The 22,413-nt window shown below is 35.2% G+C and overlaps 1 protein-coding gene and 1 long non-coding RNA gene across 5 annotated transcripts in view; one reads left to right on the forward strand and one right to left on the reverse strand.

The window, feature by feature from the left end:
- The window catches only part of LOC133528354 (uncharacterized), a 37,716-nt gene that overhangs the window by 5,195 nt on the left and 10,108 nt on the right, over nt 1–22,413 (forward strand). The window contains exons 2-14 of one of the 4 annotated variants that reach the window (XM_061865757.1): nt 1,042–1,093; nt 6,958–7,092; nt 7,192–7,266; nt 7,541–7,647; nt 8,350–8,417; nt 8,629–8,731; nt 9,735–9,887; nt 13,889–14,623; nt 15,217–15,277; nt 15,877–16,007; nt 16,893–16,971; nt 17,793–17,919; nt 21,710–21,778. In XM_061865757.1, the coding sequence (XP_061721741.1) occupies nt 9,740–9,887; nt 13,889–14,623; nt 15,217–15,277; nt 15,877–16,007; nt 16,893–16,971; nt 17,793–17,919; nt 21,710–21,778 (1,350 nt within the window). In that variant the 5' untranslated portion in view covers nt 1,042–1,093; nt 6,958–7,092; nt 7,192–7,266; ... (2 more) ...; nt 8,629–8,731; nt 9,735–9,739. Of the gene's footprint in view, nt 1–1,041; nt 1,094–6,957; nt 7,093–7,191; nt 7,267–7,540; nt 7,648–8,349; nt 8,418–8,628; nt 8,732–9,734; nt 9,888–11,722; nt 11,995–13,888; nt 14,624–15,216; nt 15,278–15,876; nt 16,008–16,892; nt 16,972–17,792; nt 17,920–21,709; nt 21,779–22,413 lie in introns of those variants that run through there. The other 3 variants (XM_061865835.1, XM_061865891.1, XM_061865967.1) reach the window with 3 other exon arrangements.
- LOC133528979 (uncharacterized) lies at nt 11,483–13,875 on the reverse strand. The gene is made up of 2 exons (XR_009801085.1): nt 12,913–13,875; nt 11,483–12,514 (listed from the first exon to the last, which is right to left on the reverse strand). It is a non-coding gene; the product is annotated as an uncharacterized LOC133528979 (long non-coding RNA).

The following is a 22,413-nucleotide window of genomic DNA, read 5'->3' on the forward strand; positions in this document are numbered from 1 at the left end:
AAGGAATGCAATCTCCATAGGCAGAACTGTTGTAAAAGTGTCCAGCTGTCAGCTATAAATAATAGTTCCAAATCTCTCCAGAGTAGCTAAGAACCTAGGCGTTATTGACGGAGTGAAGTGCGCTCTCTATGATTTGATTTTTTTTTTCAAATATTCTAGGTTTTGTAGCGCCACCTATTTAAGGTTTTTTGACGAACACTTTTTGGTACATGGAAATTTCATTCCTTACCTCTACTTTCCATAGTGCGTTGTGCCGTCCTCAGAAATGTTCTCTGTTTCAGCTCTGTTTACTTGTGGTTACTAGCTAGCTACATATTATTAATCTGTGGTGGTTACCTATAGCTATAGGAAATATTCACGACTTTCACGAGCGAGAACGTTCCCCATACAAAACGGAGAACGTGAATCACGCTAGCTCTACTAACATTAATTTGTTTAATAGGTAGAATCAATGAAAAAAAAACGCTAATTTTACCAGTAGGTAGAGCTAGAACATACAAAAGAGATAAACGTACATTTTCTTGAATATTCATAAATAAAAGAAACCGGTCAAGGTCGAGTTCGTTTTACAAGGATTCCGTACAAACTTCGAATTATCTCGTTTAATTAATTACAAAGGCGAGACTTGATCAGAAGTATCTATACTAAGTATAATTGTATAGAGCGATATCTATCGGCACATTATCTAACAAATTTGCGCGATGTACTCGTAATGCACGTATGTTGGTTTTTCGAAGATAATTCTCTATCATGTGAACCGATTTAAAAAAATTGTTCTTTTATTTGAAAAAAGGGGGTTTTAATATAATCTCATAGAAATTTCAAATGTAATAAACACATATAAAGTTGGTTAAATTTCAAACTGAATTCGGAAATGTTTATTGTTAATTTAAAAAAAAGTTACCAAGATAGAGGTCTAATTATATTTTTTCAACAAACTTTGCCACCCAGTGAAACACAAAAATTTTCACCACACCAACGTAAGGAAAATACTAATATATATATAATCTACATGATGAAAAGTATATATGTATATTTCAGGACGATGGTGGAATAGGCGACGGGCTTCGAGGCGGAAAAGGGCCACATTTTGGTAAGTTAAAACCAATTTCATATCATAGTGATGTGGGTACTTGGGTAGTGTATAAGATACTTATATGTATGGAATATTTTAAAATGTTATTTGCCTGCGTTGTGTTTTTGTGCCTATCAAAATAAAATAAATAATACCTCATAATTACCTAGCCGTCACAAGTGTCAACTACGAAGTCATTTTTACTCGAATAGGAGTGGCTGGCTGACTGCCATACAATATCGCAAATAGTGCAAATTATAGCTGTAATTTTTAATGTTTCATAACTGCAATAAAAAATAAATTCAATGGGTCACTTTGTTCGTAAATCCTACCTATAATAAATAGTAAAGTGACCCATACCTTCCCATTGATACCTTCTTTTCTAATAGTACGGGCGAGGACCGTATGATCTGCTACGTAATCTGATACCCTGATAAACCCTATGGCACACATTCATAAAGGTGATGCTATGTTTCGAAAAAATAGTAAAAAAAAATAGAATTGGCTGAAAGCACGAAAACAGTACGGTCATGTCTGAAAATATCGATACGATAAAGTGCCAAAAATATGTATGCACGACTTTATTGCCCATATATTAAGGCAGTGTATACATATTCTTGGCACATTTTTCGTACCGATATTTTCAGACGTGACTGTACCACTTCCGGTGACAAAAAAAGTGAAATTTACGTCATCTGATACTTAGATGAGACTGTTGGCAATAGTTAGGAATTTATATGTAGCTTCTCTATACTTCTTTTTAGGGTTCCGTACCAAAAAGGTACTAAAGGAACCCTTATGGTGCGACTCTGTCCGTCCGTCCGTCTGTCACATCTCTAAATATCTCGAGAACCACTTAAGCTATTGATTTGAAATTTGGAATAGTTATGAACAATGCCAACCCAGACACATTAAAAGTATTATTTTGTTATTTTATTTTTATTAAGTATGGAAAATGCTCAATATGAAGAGGGGGCAAAATTTCAAAGTCTTGCAAGGCAAGGTTGCAATGTGCAAAATCTCTTTTGCGACAAAATTATCTTGTATGGATATACCTTATCCTTTTTTTTCTATTTTCTAGTATGAAGTACCAACTAAATTATTTTGAAAAAAATATATATTGTAGACCTTTATACAAGCAATAACGTAATGAAGAACTGTTGGTTTCGCTCTTCTAGAAAGCAAGAATAAAAAATACTGAAGTTTTAATTCCTACATTTATCCAAGATTTTCTAAAGAAAAATAAAATATTATTTAAAGAATATATGAGTATCTATATAGAGATTATCGTACCAAAATTTTACGTAAATCGCATTAGCCATTGTGGGTTTTTTTGTTTATTATTTATAAAAAGTTTAAAAAATCATATCTCAGAAAATAACAGAGATAAGATGCTGAAACTTACAGGATTCAATACTTGTCATGAGGGCTCTTAATAAAAAAATACTGTAAACATTTTGTGGAAGGGTCTCTTTCACAAGTATATTAAATGCGAAGACCGATGGCCGAGGTCCGAGTAGGGCCGAATGTGGCATACAAATTTTGCTGTCACTACGGTATTCGATAATATATATATCGCGCTTGGTTTAAGTATTTTAGTGCAAAGTCAGCGCCATCTCTGTCAGCGCTACATTAAATCCCAAATAATAGCTTCTTTCCTAAACACCGATATAAAATTTGTACATTAGCTATTATAGACGTAAAGATACCTTACCTATAAACCACTGCAACATAACACTTTCTGTTACATTACACTTTCGGTTTTTGATCCGATTCCGATCCTCTCAGGGTTTCAAGATGTTTCACTGACGTTTCATTAAAAAAAAAAACATTGAAAATATCGCGATGTACGGAACCCTTGGAACGCGAGTCCAACTCGCACTTGTCCGGTTTTATAATAATATAAAACCAGACAAGTTATATTAAATACTCCACACTTCGGTCGTTTTGATTATTTTGAACTTAATCAGCGTGTCAAATGGTACGGTTACGTCTGAAAATATCGATACGGACAAAGTGCCGGAAATATGTATACACTACACTAATATATGAGCCATAAAGTCGTGTATACATATTTTTGGCATTTCGATCGTGTCGATGTTTTCAGACGTGACTACATAAATTATATCAGTAGGTAACCAAAAAGTGGCACATCTTCATTTCTTTTAATAATAATGTCAGTAGGATTGATTACTTCTTGTCTAAAGCAGATTTTTCACTATTTTTTTTTTGAAGTGGAAACTTCGTTTTCTGAAAAAGATCTTATTTCATGCAGGTGTACTGAAGGATAAAGGCATATATTATTCCCACGGGAGTTATGGATTGTGAAAAAGAAAGCTATAACTCCCTAGGAGTTATAGCATTTTTTTAAATTATGTCACTTATTCATACAACTAAATAGTATAAATGAGTTTTACTTATAAAATACTGACGTTTATAATTCAATATTTTGTTTATGTTTAAAATGATTTAATTTGATTAATTTAACAGCACTTTAAAATATTTTTTCATCACACTTGCTTGAAAAAGTTCTTATTTCATGCAGGTGTATTGAAGGACAAAGGCCTATTTTGTTCCCGTGGGAGTTATGGATAGTGAAAAAAAAGCTATAACTCCCTATAGCTATGGCTTATAGCCATAGCTTTTTTTTTTAATTATGTCACTTATACAAACCAAGTAGCATAAATGAGTTTTATTTTTAAAATACTGACGTTTATAATTTTATATTTTTGTTTATGTTTAAAATTAAATAATTTGATTAATTTAACACGTAGTGATTATATGCTCTTTGAATTTAACAGCCGTTTAAAATATTTTGACATAATTTTTAATCGTGGCTGAATGCCGAAAAGGTCTGTGCCCTCGATGCCTCACCTGTCAAGGAATTACATACCTAACGGCGGACTAATGTTTGATATGTCACCGTATTTAAGAATTATTTCGTTAAAATTTCGTTGTTTCTTCGCAAGTGTGATGAAAAATATTGTGTCTAACTCCGGGGGTAAGAATATTGCAAACTGGGGTCTTTAATTCCCTCCAGCCTGCGGCTGTCGGGAATTACCACCTTCGTGTCCAAAATTTCACTTACCCCCCTCGTTGCACAATGTACTATAGCGGCGCTGTGCACTTTTTGTGATGGGGAAAAAATGTTAAACTCGCGACAGGTCACGTAACCGCCCAACTAGCAAAAATGCGCAGATTTTGTGGTATATCAATGATATATGGAGTGTTATATCCGTGATAGAAATGTTTCTATCATTGGAAAGTGGCCCCACTTTTACAACTAATTGATGATATATCGTTTGTATATTGATGTCGTTTGACAATAACTTAGATGTATATCAGCGTTATTTCAATGTTGCAGAAATCAAATTGGTGTTATATCAATGACACTATAATCGCTATATCACTAATACACACATAAGAGCTACCACTATTCCGCTAGTAAGCTTTTAGTTGATATTTTGTTGATATAATTTCTGTTGTATTCGTATGTTCGAAGCTCAGTGACTCGGTGAAAAAGTGGTGTCAAAGCACAAAATAAAAAGGAGAATATCGGTAAGTTACAATATCATGTTTTTATCACATCATGTTTTAAGACTTTTAAGTAAGTAAGTATTGATGTGCGTGCATAGCGCAGTTAATTTACCTTGCGCTTTAAATTGTATTGATAAAGTAGTAGCATATTATTAATGTTTTTTCCACGCCCCCCATTAAAAATGCTTATTTAATTAATTATAAAATGTTTAAATTAGCTTATTATTTTGTAGTCACCGATATATAACTAATACATGTTCAGATTACTGATATATCATTGATATGTAGTTTCTCGCCGCCATTACAATGCTTTAGGGTTCCTTAGGAAAATAGAAGTAAACCTTCATAATTATACACGTTAGTGTACAACTTTATACTATATATTGCTAGCTCGAAAGTCTGTATCAATCCTCTTCGGGCAACCAATTTTTGGAAAAACGACAGTATGAGATACATGTCAGTACTCCCCATATACTGTGCATTTTTGGCATCCATCTTTTCCATTAAAATTACATACACCTAAAAATTATTGTTTCTATAAGTAATATAATTTTTTCATACACCAAATAATATTTTTATTGTTTAAGTACATATAAGTGAGTACTAAGCGATAGTATACGAAATTATATAGTAGAGAAATGCATAATTGTACATAAAAGTTAACTTTAACAAAAGCCCGTGCAGGAGAATCACATATAAAGGCTCTTATGTTTAGAATGACTTTTAATTCGGAACCTCGTTCATTTGTTACAACGACACCATCTTCGAAAAGCTGTTTTATTTCGTCCACAAAGCTCCTCAAGTATGTTTTTACTTCGGGCGGTTTCCCATAACCAGAATAAATTCCAATTACAATTGGAGGAAGTTGCGGAATCTCATGAACATTACATAGTATTGGCCAAAACTGGCTTTTTGAGCTCCAGAATTATCATCCAAATTTACAAATGAGTCATCTTTCACGCTGACACACGGTTCTGATTCAACATTTTTTTCCGTATGTACGGAACCTGCTTGTAAATTCTCGATGCTGACTTGTTTATGATTATTATTTTCAGGTTCATTGTTGTCCAATATAAATCGCGATTGTTGAAGTTTGCTTTTAACTTTTCTTTTGTAAGAACCACTTCTCTTAAATATTTTCCAAGACTTTAAATCCATTTTATTGCAATAAATCCAAATTTTCAATTATTAATGTGATACAACGACCGTATTTTGATATTTAAGTGTTTAATTCTTTCCCTTAGAGCATCTTTTTTCTATAGAAGAGTTTAAAACAACCAATATGTGTCTATACAACTATATATTGGGGCAAGACAGACGTTTATAAGTATTTGGTGATAAATAAGGTCTCACGAAATCCATTAACAATTATTAAGGGTTAATATAGATCCCGTTAAGACTTTAATGCTGCTAGCGTAAAATTATCCCCTTAAAAGCTAATGTGCGATAAATAAGATTTATATCATCTGCGTTATGACCTTATATATCATCGCGTAGTCATATTTGTGCCATATATATCACAAGTGTTATTATAGTGATTTAAAATCCGCAATAGAGTGACATAACTGTACAACAGTACCGTTTATCGCTCCTATGCAAGAGATTTGCTCTAAATCACTGTTGTAAACAGTGTTGAACAGCTGCGTTATATGTGCTATATAATTGGTGATAAATAAGGTCTCACGAAATCGTTTAACAACTATTAAGGGTTAATACAGATCCCGTTAGGCCTTAATGCTGTTAACGTAAACTTGTCCCCATAGAAGCGCATGTGCGATAAATAAGACGTATATCAGCTGCGTTATGACCTTATATATCATTGAATAGTTATATTTGTGCCAGATATATCACAAGTGTTATTATAGTGACTTAAAATCAGCAATAGAATGACATAGCTGTACAACAGTACCGTTTATAGCTGCTATGCAAGAGATTTGCTCCAAATCACTGTTATGAACAGGGTTAAACAGCTGCGTTATATGTGCTATATAATGCGGTCCAGGAAACGTTTCTATCATCAGTTATTATCACTATTTGGCTGTACAAGATTATAACGCTGAATAATGATACTAGTCACCAATATACAACAAACGGTCACCGCATTGCTGTTATACGACTCTTGTAACTCTGGTTAGGGATAAGAAATTTTCTATTATCACTACTTTGCTAGTTGGGCGATAGATTCGTCAGATTGAAAATTCTTAAGACGGACACGTAACCTGATCGAAAAACTCAATGATTTTTCTAGATGGTGTAAGAGTCGTATATCAAAAATGCACTTGTATATTATATTGTTTTCACTTCGCCGGCACTCCCGGATTGCAACCTGTTGTTTTTTTTTTCAGCACACACAAGGTTACATTTTTAGTATGAGACGTAGAGACTCATGCGCAAGTTTAGTTGGGGCAGGGAGTACGTTGCGTTCGCACTACGATACCAGATAGTTACAACATTACAATAATTACATTATCTTAATATCCGTAAGTTTTTAGTTTACTTACCTATGTTTTCAATGTATTTCTATTAAATGAGGTATTTTTTTTTCAATCAATAAATAATAGCTAAAATGTATCTTTCAGAATGACGGGCGTAATAGGCGAGGGGCTTTGAAGTGTTAGCGACGTCAGCGACGATATCTGTTTATAGATACTGTGGTAAGTAAGCTTCATGTAGTGTACTCTTAATCTTCACACCAGACGCAACAGACTTCTGTTAGCTTTCATAATTAATGAAACCTAAATTCTGTGACGTCCACGATATACCTATCGTCATCGGCCGTCAATGGTAAATTAATAGCGTCGTCAGCAACTCAGCATATAACTTAGGTCACCCGATTTAACCTGTCGGTGAAACGCATTGTGGATGTCAGGTCCACCGTAACACCGTAAAATAGAAAAGCGACCATTGTTGTCTAAGTTTTCATTTCAGGTGATTTCATACGCAACGTAACATTTTATGCGCAACTGCGACAGGGCACGTTTCTATGTGGCTAGGAGCGTGCCGCATTCGAATGAAAACGAACAAAGTTTGAATCTGTAAGTTTTTTATATACTTACCTACCTATACTTCCATGGTCACGTTACTTACATAAGGTTTTATTTATTTATTTGTTTAATATATAGTTACGAGTAAGTATACACCGTGTTTTTATTGAATTCCGTTAACTTCGGGGTATCGGTAAATACGTTTAAGGAAACTAAATGGCATAGTTAATTTTCTCATAAAACATTTTTTTTGTTATTTTTTTAATTATTTTCATAAAAAGTAACTAAATGTTGCATATAGCGTTGTTATAACACGGACATCACATTGAACTCGACTAAACAATTGAAAACTGTGATATTATATCAATGTCATTTCGAACATCGATCGTCCGAGGTAGTACTTACGTTTATTAACAAATGTATGAACTTGTACTAAACACTAATCAATATGTACACTCTAAGGCAAGTGTACACGCTCGTAAGGGTCTTATAAGATAAAAATTAATTATTGATTATCTCCGAAATGGAGTTAATTAGAATACCGGTATCTTTGAGAAAGTTACTTAATTTAAACTCAGGGAAGCCCTTGAAATTAACGGAAATAAAAAAAAACACGGTGTATACTCGTAGAGCTATAAATTATAAGTTAGTTATGACTGCAGATGGATAGCCTATACCTGCAAAATTAAAATGCCAATTTAGTAGGTACGAAGTAGTCATTGAATAATTATAATAAAAGAATATAACTTTCAGGACGACGGTCGGGATAGGCAACTGGCTTTGAGGTGGCCGCGGCGGTTACTATCTACTTTTAAACTACTGTAAGTTAAAAAAAATATTGCGAAAATCGCCCTTGGGGATAGATCTGCCGAATATGGGAGGTTTTCTGGCAATTTGAACCCTGCATGACCAATGGCTGCCACTGCAACATCAGCCTTGTAGGGGGGTCTTTTGTTCGGGCAGGAACATTCTAGGCACCCTACGAGCGGAGATATTTTTCGTATGTAATTAATGCGTTAATATTTTCCACAGAGACCAGACCAATAATTCGTCTCCTTGGCAATTTTGTTCTGGGACCAGCGACAATCGTACAACCACAAGTAGAATTCAGACTACTCTTGGAAGAAACGGGAGGGTAGGTACAACAGAAACCTCTAAGACATATAACACATACTAATACTACACATTTTGGGGGTACAAAGTGGCCTAGCGGTAAGAGTGTGCGACTTGCAATCCGGAAGTCGCGGGTTCAAACCCCGGCTCGTACCAATGAGTTTTTCGGAACTTATGTACGAAATATCATTTGATATTTACCAGTCGCTTTTCGGTGAAGGAAAAAACATCGTGAGGAAACCGGACTAATCCCAACCAGGCCTAGTTTACCCTCTGGGTTGGAAGGTCAGATGGCAGTCGCTTTCGTAAAAACTAGTGCCTACGCCAAATCTTGGGATTAGTTGTCAAGCGGACCTCAGGCTCCCATGAGCCGTGGCAATATGCCGGCACAACGCGAGGAAGAAAAAAAAAACAAAGTTCAAGTTCAATCGTAACAGCTGGGCTGTTTTTAAGACTATTTATATTAAAAATCTCTCCATCCCCCAATTTGCATTGGGCAAGCGTGGGGACTATAGCCCGAGCCCTCTCGCGCATGAGAGGAAGCCTGTGCCCGGCAGTGGGACGTATATAGGCTGAATTATTATATTATATTTAAAAAAAAATATTACGAATACATCCGTATGGGCCAATTACCGATCCCGAAATCATGATAATCGTTTTCCGTTTCACGGAATATCAGCAAACCCTTAACAATATTTGATACTTATTTAAAAAATACTTAGTCTCTAATTGCCAAAAATCAAGGTTTCAATTTTTTGCAAAGGATTTTTTTTTTACATTTCAAATATTGTTAACGATGTTCTAATGTTTGGTGAAACGGAAAAATACTCTTGCTGGTGCCCGACGTTGGGCCTGGGGTATAACCGCGAAAAACGAAGTTCGTCAATTGCAGGCATTTTTCTCTGTCACTCTAATTACGTCTTAGTAAGAGTAAAAGAGAAAGATCGCGGTACGCCTCCTGATATCAGGTCTGATAGAGTAATTGTAATTGTCTGTAATTGGCTCTTTAATGTTTTTGTCTGCAGCAGGCATGGTGCGAGTCGCCGCTAAGGCTGTACGAGCCCGTCGGACGGCCCCTGCGACGCCTGCGACGAAGCCTGGTGACGCTGGACCGTCACAAATCAAAAGTGCACCCTCAACTAGTGGCACTAGTTCCCGTAGCCGCAAAGCCGTCACTGGTAATCATAATCTTATACTCTATCTGCCTTATATCATTATATCTGCGAATAAGAGCGATAGGCAGATAGAGTTAGACCAAGATAAGTTGGCAACGATTTTGATAGCCGGCCGGATAGACGGTGTAAATGTAAAGTAAACGTCACAATTTCATAGAAGTTTGACGTTTAAAATAATACCTGCACTGTCTAGGCTGTGAAAATCGCTACCAACTTATCTTGGTCTGACTCTATAGGGAGCGAGCACGAACTGTAGGAGGGAGCACAGGAGCCGTCAGATTTTTGGCTCGAGGCGTAAATGTGATGTTTACTGTTCCGATGTAGCCCACAAGATGGCAGAACCTACTATGCACAAGAAAAGACGTGACGTGTGAATGTACATGTTTATTGTTCCGATTCAGGCCACAAGATGGCAGATCCTCCAACGCGCACGGTCCCTATTGCATTAATGTAGAGTAGAACATAGTAAGTAGTGTAAATACAGTACAAACCAAAATAAACTGTACAAAGTGACATAATATATTTTTAAACATTAACCCTGACAGGGTGTAGCAAATTAGTTTTAATTTAATATACCTACTAAAGTTTTTAACTAGTGGCTCTGTGAGCGGTAGACCTCTCGTTAAGCTTAGAAAATGTATAAGTCAAAAATACTTCGTTCTTTGAGTCGTTATCGCAGTGAACTCACAATGGTCTTAGGCGCCATAGACGCTATTTTGCCGCTTAAGATCTTTATGTTAATTTCCGCATTTTGAAATTTTTCTAAAAACTGGATAAAAAAAAAACTTTTTCATATAATCTGATCATAAAATTCCACAAGAATTGGTTAAATATTGCGACCTGTATTCGGATATACGAAAGCAAAAATGCCCAATTTAAAACGGAGACCTTCGCTTATGCTTGTGATTGACTTACATCCACACTTTATCAGGTGATATCACACCCGGGCTATAACCGCGAAAATCGAAGTTAGTCAATTGCGGACATTTTTTTCTGTCACTCTAATTACGTCTTAGTAAGAGTAAAAGAGAAAGATCCCCGCAATTTGTGAATTTCGATTTTCGCGGTAGGGCCCCCGATTTCGGGCCCAATAAATAATATTTTTCCATTTCACCAAATATCAGCACAACGCGACGTTTAAAATATTTGAAATGTAAAAAAAATGTTTCATATGCAAAAATATCAAACATTAAACATTTTTGGCAATTACAGACAAAGTTTTATTTACATTTCAAATATTGTTAACGATGTGCTAATATTCCGTGAAACGATAACGATTATCAGGGGGCCTACCGCGAAAACCGAAATTCGCAAATTGCTGGGATCTTTCTACTTTTACGAACTTCGATTTGCGCGGATATAGCCCAGGGCTATAATAGCGAAAATCGAAGTTCGTGATTTACGGGCATTTTTCAAAAAAGAGAAAGATCACCGCTATTTCCTAATTTAGATTTTTGCGGTAGGCCCCCTGTACCGAAATCGGGAAGTGTGGATGTAATTAGCGCTTTGAAAACACTTTGAAAATACCATAACAAAAAATATCAATATTGCCATGCTTTAATTAAAACATGGCAATATTTTGAAAAAAACTTCCCGCGTTTTTACTGTTAACAATATTGTTTATTTTAGTTTAAATATTTTAACACAAAGAAATTCATCTATTACAAATAATACGGCGATTTTCAGCTTCATTTTTTTATAAATAAACGACACGGCTGCCATCTATCTATAGCTAGCACATTAGCTATTTATAGCTGCGTCAGCAAGATATCCCAAAGCCATTCGTTAGTCTGTCTGCAGTCTGCAGTGGTCTTTTTCTAACCTCCCGCCCTCACCGATTCCTGTGAAGCGGCCATTTTGTTTGTTATTGTGTTGTGCGATGGTTAGTAGTTCATCTTCATGGTTTTACGTGACGACCAGAGGAAGAAGATAATCTTAATGCGCATTTTTTAATGTTCTTATTACTGGAGATAACAACCTGAATCTGATCGAACATTGGAACAATTTAATAATTTCTAGTCTACATTCCCCTGAGCTAAGTAGCGGATGAGTTTATGCTCTTTATAGAGGAAACAAGTGAAGTGAAATTAAATGCAGGATACACAGACAGGTTCGTACAATATTTAATTAAGTCGACATTTAAGTAATCTGCATGTGTCATTTATTTACTTCTTGTTTTTCAAAAATAAGGCTTATTGTCCACGTACTCGGCCAGTGCGAATTCATTCTTTAACTCTAGGACGGTTGTTAGGTTAATCACCTTCATTGGCTATTTATCTAGGTTACTTTCTTTTATTTTGAATGTAAATTAAACGCTTATGATTTCAGCAACATGTCTAAGAGATTGTTATTAAAATGTATTAATATTGTGTAATTTTTAGAAGACTCATTTATCTACTTTACCCTGGACAATGGATATTTGCGATGTCTGTACTTTCTCGTTCCCAGTGTCATTACTTATTATTTTTTGCTGACTTGGCGGATTTAGTCGTGTTCTTCTTTAGACTATGAAATCCTTTCCTTAACTTTTGCCTGAAAGCATTTGCTTTACCAAAAGTACTTTTACTGGCTACCTACTAAACAATTTCAGATAAAATTTAAAATTGAACGTAGTTAATGTTTTACCATGCCTGCAAAGACGAAAGAATCATATTTAAAGAAATGCTTGATCAATAGTTATTAAAGTGACCTTACATAACCTATGACTTTGGTAGGTAGTTGTAGTTATCTTGCTTATGCTTTATTACTTAAATAGGTAGAAATTGACAGTAATGTCATCAATGTTTAAAATGAATAGTATATTTATGCAAAACTTAACACAGGGCACTAGAGTCGGACCACACTAAGTTTTCATGCCAAGTGCTATGTCAAGAATGGAGCTTATAAGGTTACGTATATATGTGGTCAGAGCGTAGTGTAAAAATCGGCCAACTACATATTGGGCCATGCTCAGTGTAGGGTCTGTCAGAATAGGCTAAACGGGGTACTATTAGTAAGTAACATGTACATTACAAGCATAAGGGAATACCTTTGCAGTCTTTTTACTAAGAGAGAAGGTTTTCTGTGATAACTCAAAAACAGCTGGACCAATCATTTTCGCAATAGTTTTCATTTTGAAACACCTATCCAACAATACCCCACACCATTAGGTTAAAGAGAAAAAAATATATTTTATTATGGTACCTAACATGGCACCATAATAAAATAACCTAACTTGCAAACTTGACTTGAAACTAAACACGAGCGGCGAACCTATAAGGGTTCCTAGTTGGCTATGGAACCTTAAAATGTCAAATTGACAGATGACTGGTGTTTCGTTATACGGAAGGTAGAGGCAAGGAACAGAAACTCCTTAGGCAGAAAGAATAAATAATAGTTCCAAATCTCCTTAGAGTAGTGCTAGAGTATTTAAGAACCTAGGCGTTATTGATGGAGTGTAGTGTGCTGTCTATAATTAGATTTTTTTCTCAAGTATTCTAGGTATTGTAGCGCCACCTATTTATGGTTTTTTGTTGGACACTTTTTAGTATATCGTCGGGGATAGTGCAATACCGCGCAACTAACAAAGTCGTAAGAGTTCGAAATTCAAACAATGTACAAGGTAATTGGACCTTACTGCATTTGTTAGTTACGCGGTATTGCACTATCCCCGACGATATGGAGATTTTGTTCCTTGCCTCTACCTTCCGTATTTCGTTATTTATCATTAGAATGATGTCTTTATTGCTAATGCACATTGTCTAGAAAGGTTTGCTGCTCACTCTATAGCTATCCAAAACTGCCACCCTGGGCCATGGCCTTTTTTGCCAATTATTTCACCTGTCTTTGTTAAAAACTTGTTTAGTTGACCTGTATTTTTTGTTCACACCACACCAATATCAAAACTATGAAGTAAAAGGTTTTCAATTCTCAATCTGTCAAAGATGGCTAGACCACTTGTAGTTTCTATTTGCTTGATAAGGTATTCTAGTGATAAACAGCTAATCATATATTTGTCTCAACAGATCCTGACAATTGTCGGAGACTCGGAGTTGATGAACAGTTCATCAAATTTCGGCCTTCGCCCAATTTCAAAAATATGAAGAAGTTTTTGAAATATAAAATTGATTATTCAGAATCATCAAGTCAGTCTCCGCCAAATGGCAATTGTGAGCAGACTACGCCAAATACGTCAGAGAGCCCGCCCAGAAATAACCAGCCGATGGAAAAGGAGGAACAGCCTTCCCCTGTGAAACCAGTTGTCCATCCCCCTTTACCTTTAGAACCGCCACCCCCGGACAAACTACCTGTTATGCCTGTGCCTATTAAGAATGAAATTATTGATAATGATTACCCAGACCAAGAAAGTGGGCAAGAATCTCCAAATCTGTCAACAGCTGAACTGTCAACAGCAGAAACAGAAGAACCTTCACTAAGATTAAATGAGGAGCAAGACAGCCAGGTCACAGAAAGACCAAAAGTGACTGTTTGTCGGGATTTTATTAGAGGCACATGTGTTAGAGTGGGGTGCAAATATGCGCACCAAAGGGACCTGTCACAATTAACTGGGGTGTATACATTCTGCCGCAATTATCAAAACACAGTCTGCACATTACCTCAGTGCAAATATGTCCATGCTACAGTGTTCGAAGAGCAAGAGTTCTATAGAACTGGAGTCCTACCAGCACACGCCCAATATCACTTAAAAAAGGCTTTCTATATGCTGCCGCCTCCACCACCCCCACCTCCACCACCTGAAGGTACTAGCTTGCATGAGCTATCTTACATATTGCTTGTATTTTTTACATTATGCATAAAATGGTGTGATTTGGTAATCTTCAGGTTTTTAAATATCAATTGCACTTGATGTCTCTTTTTAACACAATGAGTGCAATCTGTAGTGATAGATTACCAGAGCTCATATGTATGTGGGTGAGTTTACCTTACCAGTGTTATGACAACAAGATATAAATAGTCTTTCGTCTAAATTAAGGATGCTAAGCAAGAAGAATTTCGTACATACATGTTCGTACACCTTTAGGCTTACTGCCAGTAGTCTATAATTTTATAAATGTAAAATACGAATTTAAAAAATATTGTAAACAGGTTCACCTAATTCGTCTTAGAGCTGATTTTTTAGTTACCATTTAACTCGCCCGATAACTATTCATATATACAATCCGTCTGTTTAACTGAGATGAAAAATTGGGTTTTAGCATATCCTTATTTACTTTAAATACTTACTGTTCTTTTTTCATTCCTGACAACATATTTGTTTTCTGAAGTTAAGTGAAAATAAAATGATAAAACATCTTAGTTTTATAAAAATTAAAAAAAGATTAAAATGTTTCAGTAAACTCAAGCCCTCCATGCACTCCAGAGGTGCTTAACGCGGTTGCCCTTCGTCGAAATCCGTAAGTACAACCTATTTTGGAAGTGGACACGTTGTGATACTGTGATGAATACAAAAATTTGCAATTATAATTCAATTCTCCACAAAATATCACTTTGAAATGAGGTCTTACTGTATCAACTTTATACAAAACATGGAGAGATTTGGCTGGGTTGTGTCATCAAGATCAATATAGTAGCGGTTTGGTCTGGCAAGCTATCTGTGTCACTCTATTTGATTGAAACTAATTCTCTCTATCTTTGTACCCTGAGTTCATAAGTAGTTGAAATGTGAAAAAATGGTTATCTCTTCAGGAAGTTGCTATGGCAAGATCTGTTTTTAAAGTGTGTGGGATAGAAATCATGATTTTTATTAATACATTTAAGAGCAATGAAAAGTGGTCACTTTGTAAGGAAATTCCAGACAAGGTGATCCATTCTCATTATTCTTGAGTGTACACATATTTTTTGTATGTTCTAATTGTATTTTAATAATAAAATTTAACACTTGTGTAGTATTTTAACTGGTAATTTTCTGTCACAGTGTTGCATGTCCGGTGTTGGCTGGTTGAGGTTATATGGAGTGTATAACATTCGTCTAATGGTATTTTTTGTATTCTAGTTCAGAAAAGCCTTTAATAAGCTGTGTGCCTGTGTCTAAATTGGAGTCTAAACCAGCCGAGAATGATTTCAGGCACATGATACAAGCCATTACTTCGCCACTGAAAAGAGACTGGAACTCAATAGACCCATGTAAGTAAATGTTCTTAATTAATAATGAAAAGAACAAGCAGTATTGAAATTCAACATAACTTAAGTTTTCTGTTAATTAATTAATTAAATATTGTTTTATTGACATATAATAATTGGCCTCTTTGCTGGCCAAAAACAATAGTATAATTAACAATCAATTGTAGAGGTTTACTGTTATTTTCTTAGACATACTTGCTTGATAATGCTGCTAGAGTTAACTTTGCTGAAAACAAATTGATTATTAATAAAGTGAAATAATGAATTCAATTAATGTTGACTTGGAGAATCAATAATCATGTAATTTTGCCAAGCCATTGCAGGTTCGAACCCTGTGTTTTCCATTGCAATGGGTTCTGGAGCCAGGATCTATTTGCATTGGATTACCGTTTAGTAAGAACTGGCTACACGGCAGTATTCAAGAATGTTGCTAACTGATATATCAACAATAGCAAGCGAATTTGTTTTTTTTTTTTTCATTCATATGGTCCTATTATGGTTAACAGCTTAACAAAATTAATAGTGGCAAATAACACAAAGATACATTAGCATTAACACAATTCTAGAAATGAATTGTAGCACACGAAGCATCTGTATTTGTTTTTCAATTTGCAATACGGCATTTACATACAGTTTAAAGAAATACTTCATGCTTGGCTTCGAATTGAAAGGGTGATGTAACCGATACCCCTGCTATTGCTCCTTAAAATTAAATTATAAATGACTGGCAATTGTTTTTAATATATAAAAACAGCTTATAAAATACCGAGAGTTGGCAGAGAGCAGTCTCGGTGAAGCCACGTGGTTGGTCCGAATGCCGTGCGTACTGTTGTGCTAGTGGACTGTTGCGCTAAGCGACTTGTTATATTCGATTGATTTTGTCTGCAGTCAGCTCCCCGCCGCGCGACATCGACCACAAACAACTCTTCACAAAAAAATGTAAACATTGCGACAGTACGGACATCAGGTTTGATATTTTCTACATATTGTATTATCTGTTAAAATTATGCAATGAAATTTTTGTGTTTGGGCGAGGACATATATATTAGCTATAGCTCAGAGTAGCATGATATTATTGCAGAATTAACAGTGATGCTGATGAGTATTGCAATGTAAGCCCATTTAAAGTGCACGCATATTTTTATTAAAGTAAATACTTATGATTTATTGATGCATTGCAATAAAGTTGAATACTACCTGCATCTCGCCCCCAAATTGTACATGTTTTGGGAGAACTACAACAAAGCCATGCGGCGCTGCAGTCGCCCTTGTGATAAACAAGTCATGGGGACAAACTATTAGACAACTTTATAGAAAGAAAAATAGCGACGCAGCTTAATGCTTATTGTTTATTAAGTGATCGTCATGATATTTGTGGCGAATTATATTATTATTATAAAAACTCAATGGATTCCTGTGGAGAATGTATAGTATGTGGACGCGGACACTGCACTGCCCCGCGTCCTTACATAGGCACCTAGCGCGCAAGGGTCTGACCCAACTAGTATATTGGAGTGTATCTATATTATTACCCAATGAAACGGTTCATATTAGAGTTTAAAAAATAAAATTTACATAATTCCAGAAAATAAAATGCTTAAGCGATATTAAGTAAGTTTTTCTAAGTTTTTTTTGAAGAATATACACAAATTCAAAACATTTATTATTTTACAGTACCTATGTAATGTTTAAAATATATATACTATTTATGTTTATATTATATGTATGTATTTTTTTACTCGTCCTATAACTTTATTTAGATAAATATAATTGTACTTTCTGTTACAGACTTCAATATAATAAAGAAAAACTCGAGGCAATAGAGAAGACCAGTAAAGAACTTAAAATGAAGTCTAAGCTCCTCACGCATAAGAGCCAAAACCTTTTCACCATCCTCCTTACAGTAATAAAAGAGGTAAGAATCATTTTATCATTCGTATTAACTATAATCAAGAGCAAACGGTGGCCGCATTTTTCCGTTTAGGTGATAAAGCAAAAAAATAGTGACACTGACCAAAAGTTGGGGAATCAATAGGACAACAATATTAATATAATGATTTATACATAAATAAATTGGTTCATTAGAATCATTAGAAAATACAATTCCCCTAATGAGGGCGGCCACTGGACGGGCGATAATGTTGTTCTTCTGAGTTAGCAGTGGGTCAAGTTTGAAAGCTGTTTGTGACTTTGTACTTATCTGGTAGCATTTTGTCACTTATTTTGAGGACTCATAGTACTTTTTCGAGCAAGCATGTTAGGATAAAGTCCTTTTTATTATTATTACGGTAATATTTGATTTTTTTGGGTTATTCCCACTAGTTCCCACCACCTACCTTTTGCCACTGTTAATTAGCGTGTACAAAAAATCATGGTAGTTACCACCAAACCGAGTTGGTGGTAACTAGTGGGATGCTTTTTCCCAGTAGTTGTTACTGGTAAAAGGTGGGAATTTTTATTCCCAGTAGTTACCACCAAAAACTAATAAAATAGTAGACATAGTATACTATAAATATAGATAATTATAAGTCTATTACCGTTTCAGTAAAGTCAGTAAACTGCCTTAAAAGTGATCAAAAATATAAAAACCGGTGTGAGTGCAAAAAATAAATAGTTAAGGAGAAATTAACGTTTGGATGAAATTGATCTTATTAATTGTAAATTGAATTAATTGTGACGTTATACACCGTGTTTTTATTGAATTCCGTTAACTCCGGGGTATGGGTAAGTCTAAGTTATTAAATGTTGCATATATCGTTGTTGTAAGTCAAGAATTACATTTAATTCAACCAAACAATTGAAAACTGTAATTTCGAACATCAATTGTTCGAGATAGTATTTACGTTTAGTAGCAAATGTACACTGATCAATATGTAAACAGGCCCTAAGGCAAGTGTATACGCTCGTAAATAAAATATAAGATAAAAAGCCTTGTAAGATAAAAACATAATTATTGATTATCTCCGAAATGGAGTTAATTAGAATGCCGGTGTCTTTGAGAAAGTTACTTAATTTAAGTTTAAGAATGCACCCTTAACGAAAAAAAAAACACCGTGTATATGTAACTTGGATCTTTTGTCGAGGGCGCTTACGCCGCACTGCGTAGCGCAGCGTTGTATTTAAACAGGAACATCGTTGATAATGGCGTAAGCGCCCATCTATACAATAAGGTCCCTTTCAATAAAAAATGACACAATTATAGGAACGAACAAACAAATCAGTCAAATACTGACTATTTATGATCACAAGGCAGTTTACTAAAACAGTGATCGACATATCGACTTATAATTAAACCAAAAACTAATTAACTTATAATTAATTCGACTTTTAATTAATTATTGATTAAAGCACTCTATATTTATACTGTTTTTATTAGTATTGAACGCTAACCAAATTTTGGTGGTGACTACTGGGAAAAAAAATCCCAGTAGTTACCACTAAACCAAGTTGGTGGTAACTGGTGGTGGGAATAACCCAATTTTTTTAAAGCACTCTTATTACACTCAAGTGCAATAAAATACGTATGAGAACTATGAGAACTTCCACATACAAAATGACTGTTTTTGATGAGGTAAGGTGGGGTAAGACGAACATAGTTTATTTTGCTTAGGACAGGATAAACTATGTGATATGAGGATTCCATACCTTTTGCCTTGTCTTCTCACCTCTCTCTGTGATAGTCTTACCCCACCTTACCTTATTTATTTTACGCAAAATTGCAATTTTTATATTGAATTTTTAGACGTCCAAATCAAGGGCAAATGCCATGAAAACATTGAAACCAGGCTATATTTGCGAAGGTAGACTCTTAGCAATACTTTAATAAAAATAAAATTGGCTTTATAAAAAAAAAAAAAAATTATGTCCAATTTTAATTTATTTTCAATTGTACATATATCATTACCCTGCATAACATAGCCAGACATGTGACTTACTTGAAATACTTGCTACACGCTATAGTTCGTATCATCCGCGACGACGTGCAGATTTGTCAAATCTAGATAAGAATAAGAAACCATTTATTGCCACACAATAAAAAAATACATATAGGTTACAAAGTACAAAGAATAACTTTAAAAAAATTGGCATGCGCGGCAAAAGGAACGGGCTCAGCTTATGCTGTGTCAGAAATTGGCATGCGCGGCTAAAGAAACGGGCTCAGCATATGCTGTGTCAGCCATTTCATTACAATAACCTTTAATAATATGACAATACGAGACAAGGCACGCGTCTTCTTGAATGACACATCTATACGAGCGTAAGCGTAGCCGATAATATGGGGAAAACCATATAGCGAAAAGCGCCTATAATTGAATTGTCAATCTACATCTAATACGATAAACGAATCTTGGCTTTTACTAGTGTCCAACCAACACATTTTTTTGCCGAGACCGAAGGTTCGGTTTTGGCTCTAATTTCGGCCGAAACCGAAACTTTTATAGACGTATTACAATTGCAAAATAAAATATCAATGGATCGTTGGACCGTTCCTTTTAGGCATATGAACAATGAAATATCATTCGTGTGGGTGGTACAGTCGCCATCAGATATTTCGAAGCAGCCAAGGTGTCCAAATATTTCTGAGCAAGACTACATTTCAATAAATTCTGCACACTATAAATGGCATTTGCAGTGTGCAGAATTTATTGAAACTTAGTCTTGCTCAGAAATATTTGGACACCTAGGTTGCTTCGAAATATCTGATGGCGACTGTACAAAATAAAACAAGTTTAGTAAAAAACGTAATGTAACTGTATCGTGAGTTTAATTTTAAAATACCACAATTAACCAATAAGAGGCTATGATAAATTTACTAAGCGGGCATTCATACACCTCTTTTAATCTGCTCACACCAATATAATTATCAATCCCTTATTATCAATTGCTACGTATTTGTTCCCTAATAGTCAAATATTATTCTCGATGGAGTTACCTGTGCTACACTGAACTGGCAAATTAACACCAAAAAATCTTTAATATTTACAAATTCTCCAAGTCAAACGTGAACCAAATAATTAAAACGTAGAGCAGTTTTTCAAAATCCTGGCACAGAAGTGGCCCGGCAATCCACAAACCGAAGGATTGTCATGCGGCTGCTAAAATCGAAATATTACCTATCGGTTCACGAAATTCACAAGAAAGCAGGCGTTAGGCGCAGGCACAGTTCAAAATATTAGGAAAACATACAATCCCATAAAAAGCAAAAGAATTATCGAGCAGCAAACGCGGTCGAAAAAAGCGGCTAAGTGTACAAAATTTTACTTAAAGATTCATCTTATTACATTTTAATGGATGACAAAATGTACACAAAATTTGACCAGATTAATTTACCAGGGCCAGAACACTACATTTTTGTCATAAATTTGCTACCCAAAGGTTGACTGGAAGAGATCGTTCTTTAGCGATAAGATCGCCTGTTGTCTGCTTCTATCATTAAACAATTGTTATTCCTTAAACTGTATCTTTTACTGAGGACTGCCAATAAAGAGTACTATCTATCTATCTAATTCGAAAAGAAAGTTCTGATCTGGCAGCCAGTTTATTCCATAGGTCTAAAGTGCGTTTTTATGCCGAATACTGCCGAAACCGTAACAGAAACTTAGGTCGGACACTAGCTTTTACATTTCTTTTACCATGTCAAAACATCCTTTTTGTGGTTCGACTCACGAACGAAAAAAATTAAAATCAATGTATTAATTTTACAGCAGGCGGAGTCAGTTAACGGGTACAACAAATTAAAAGCAAGGCTGAATATGTGCGGAGAAAAAGAAAGGGTATGTATGATAGTTTAAAACTATAAAAACTCCGGGAGTGCCGGCAGAAGTGAAAACTTGAATATTAACGTTATGCATTTTTGATATTTTGGAATGGTTATCAGTATGGCTTCAATGACATTGTAACAGTTTATTGATCAGGTCACGTGTCCGTCTTACGAATTTCCAATCGAACGAATCTGTCGGTCACGTGACCTGTCGCGAGTTTAACATTTTTTCTCCATCACATAAAGTGCACAGCGCCGCTGAAGAAGACCGATCGAAATACAAAAATCGGCCCCCTGGCCGCGTAGCCAACATGCAAATTGCTTGCGCTCCGTAGCGATCGAATCACAATTGTCACTGTCGCACTAATATGGAAGAGTGATAGAGAGACACAAAGCCTCGTTGTCGAAGCGATAGCGATTGTCACCTTGGCTAGATCGGCAGATACTGTCAGTAGAGAATCGTTACTTTTAAATAATGATTTGATTTATTTATTTTCATAACGATAAATTATTCTTATGTTAATCTATATGAATTTATGAAATAAAATAAACGAAGGAATGACGATATTATTAATTTGATTCGTACCGATCTAAATAAGCATCAATTTAAAAGTAAACGAATACCATATAAACTACGATTAATTGTGT

This window comes from Cydia pomonella, chromosome 1 (assembly GCF_033807575.1).
Source record: "Cydia pomonella isolate Wapato2018A chromosome 1, ilCydPomo1, whole genome shotgun sequence".
Taxonomy (NCBI): domain Eukaryota; kingdom Metazoa; phylum Arthropoda; class Insecta; order Lepidoptera; family Tortricidae; genus Cydia; species Cydia pomonella.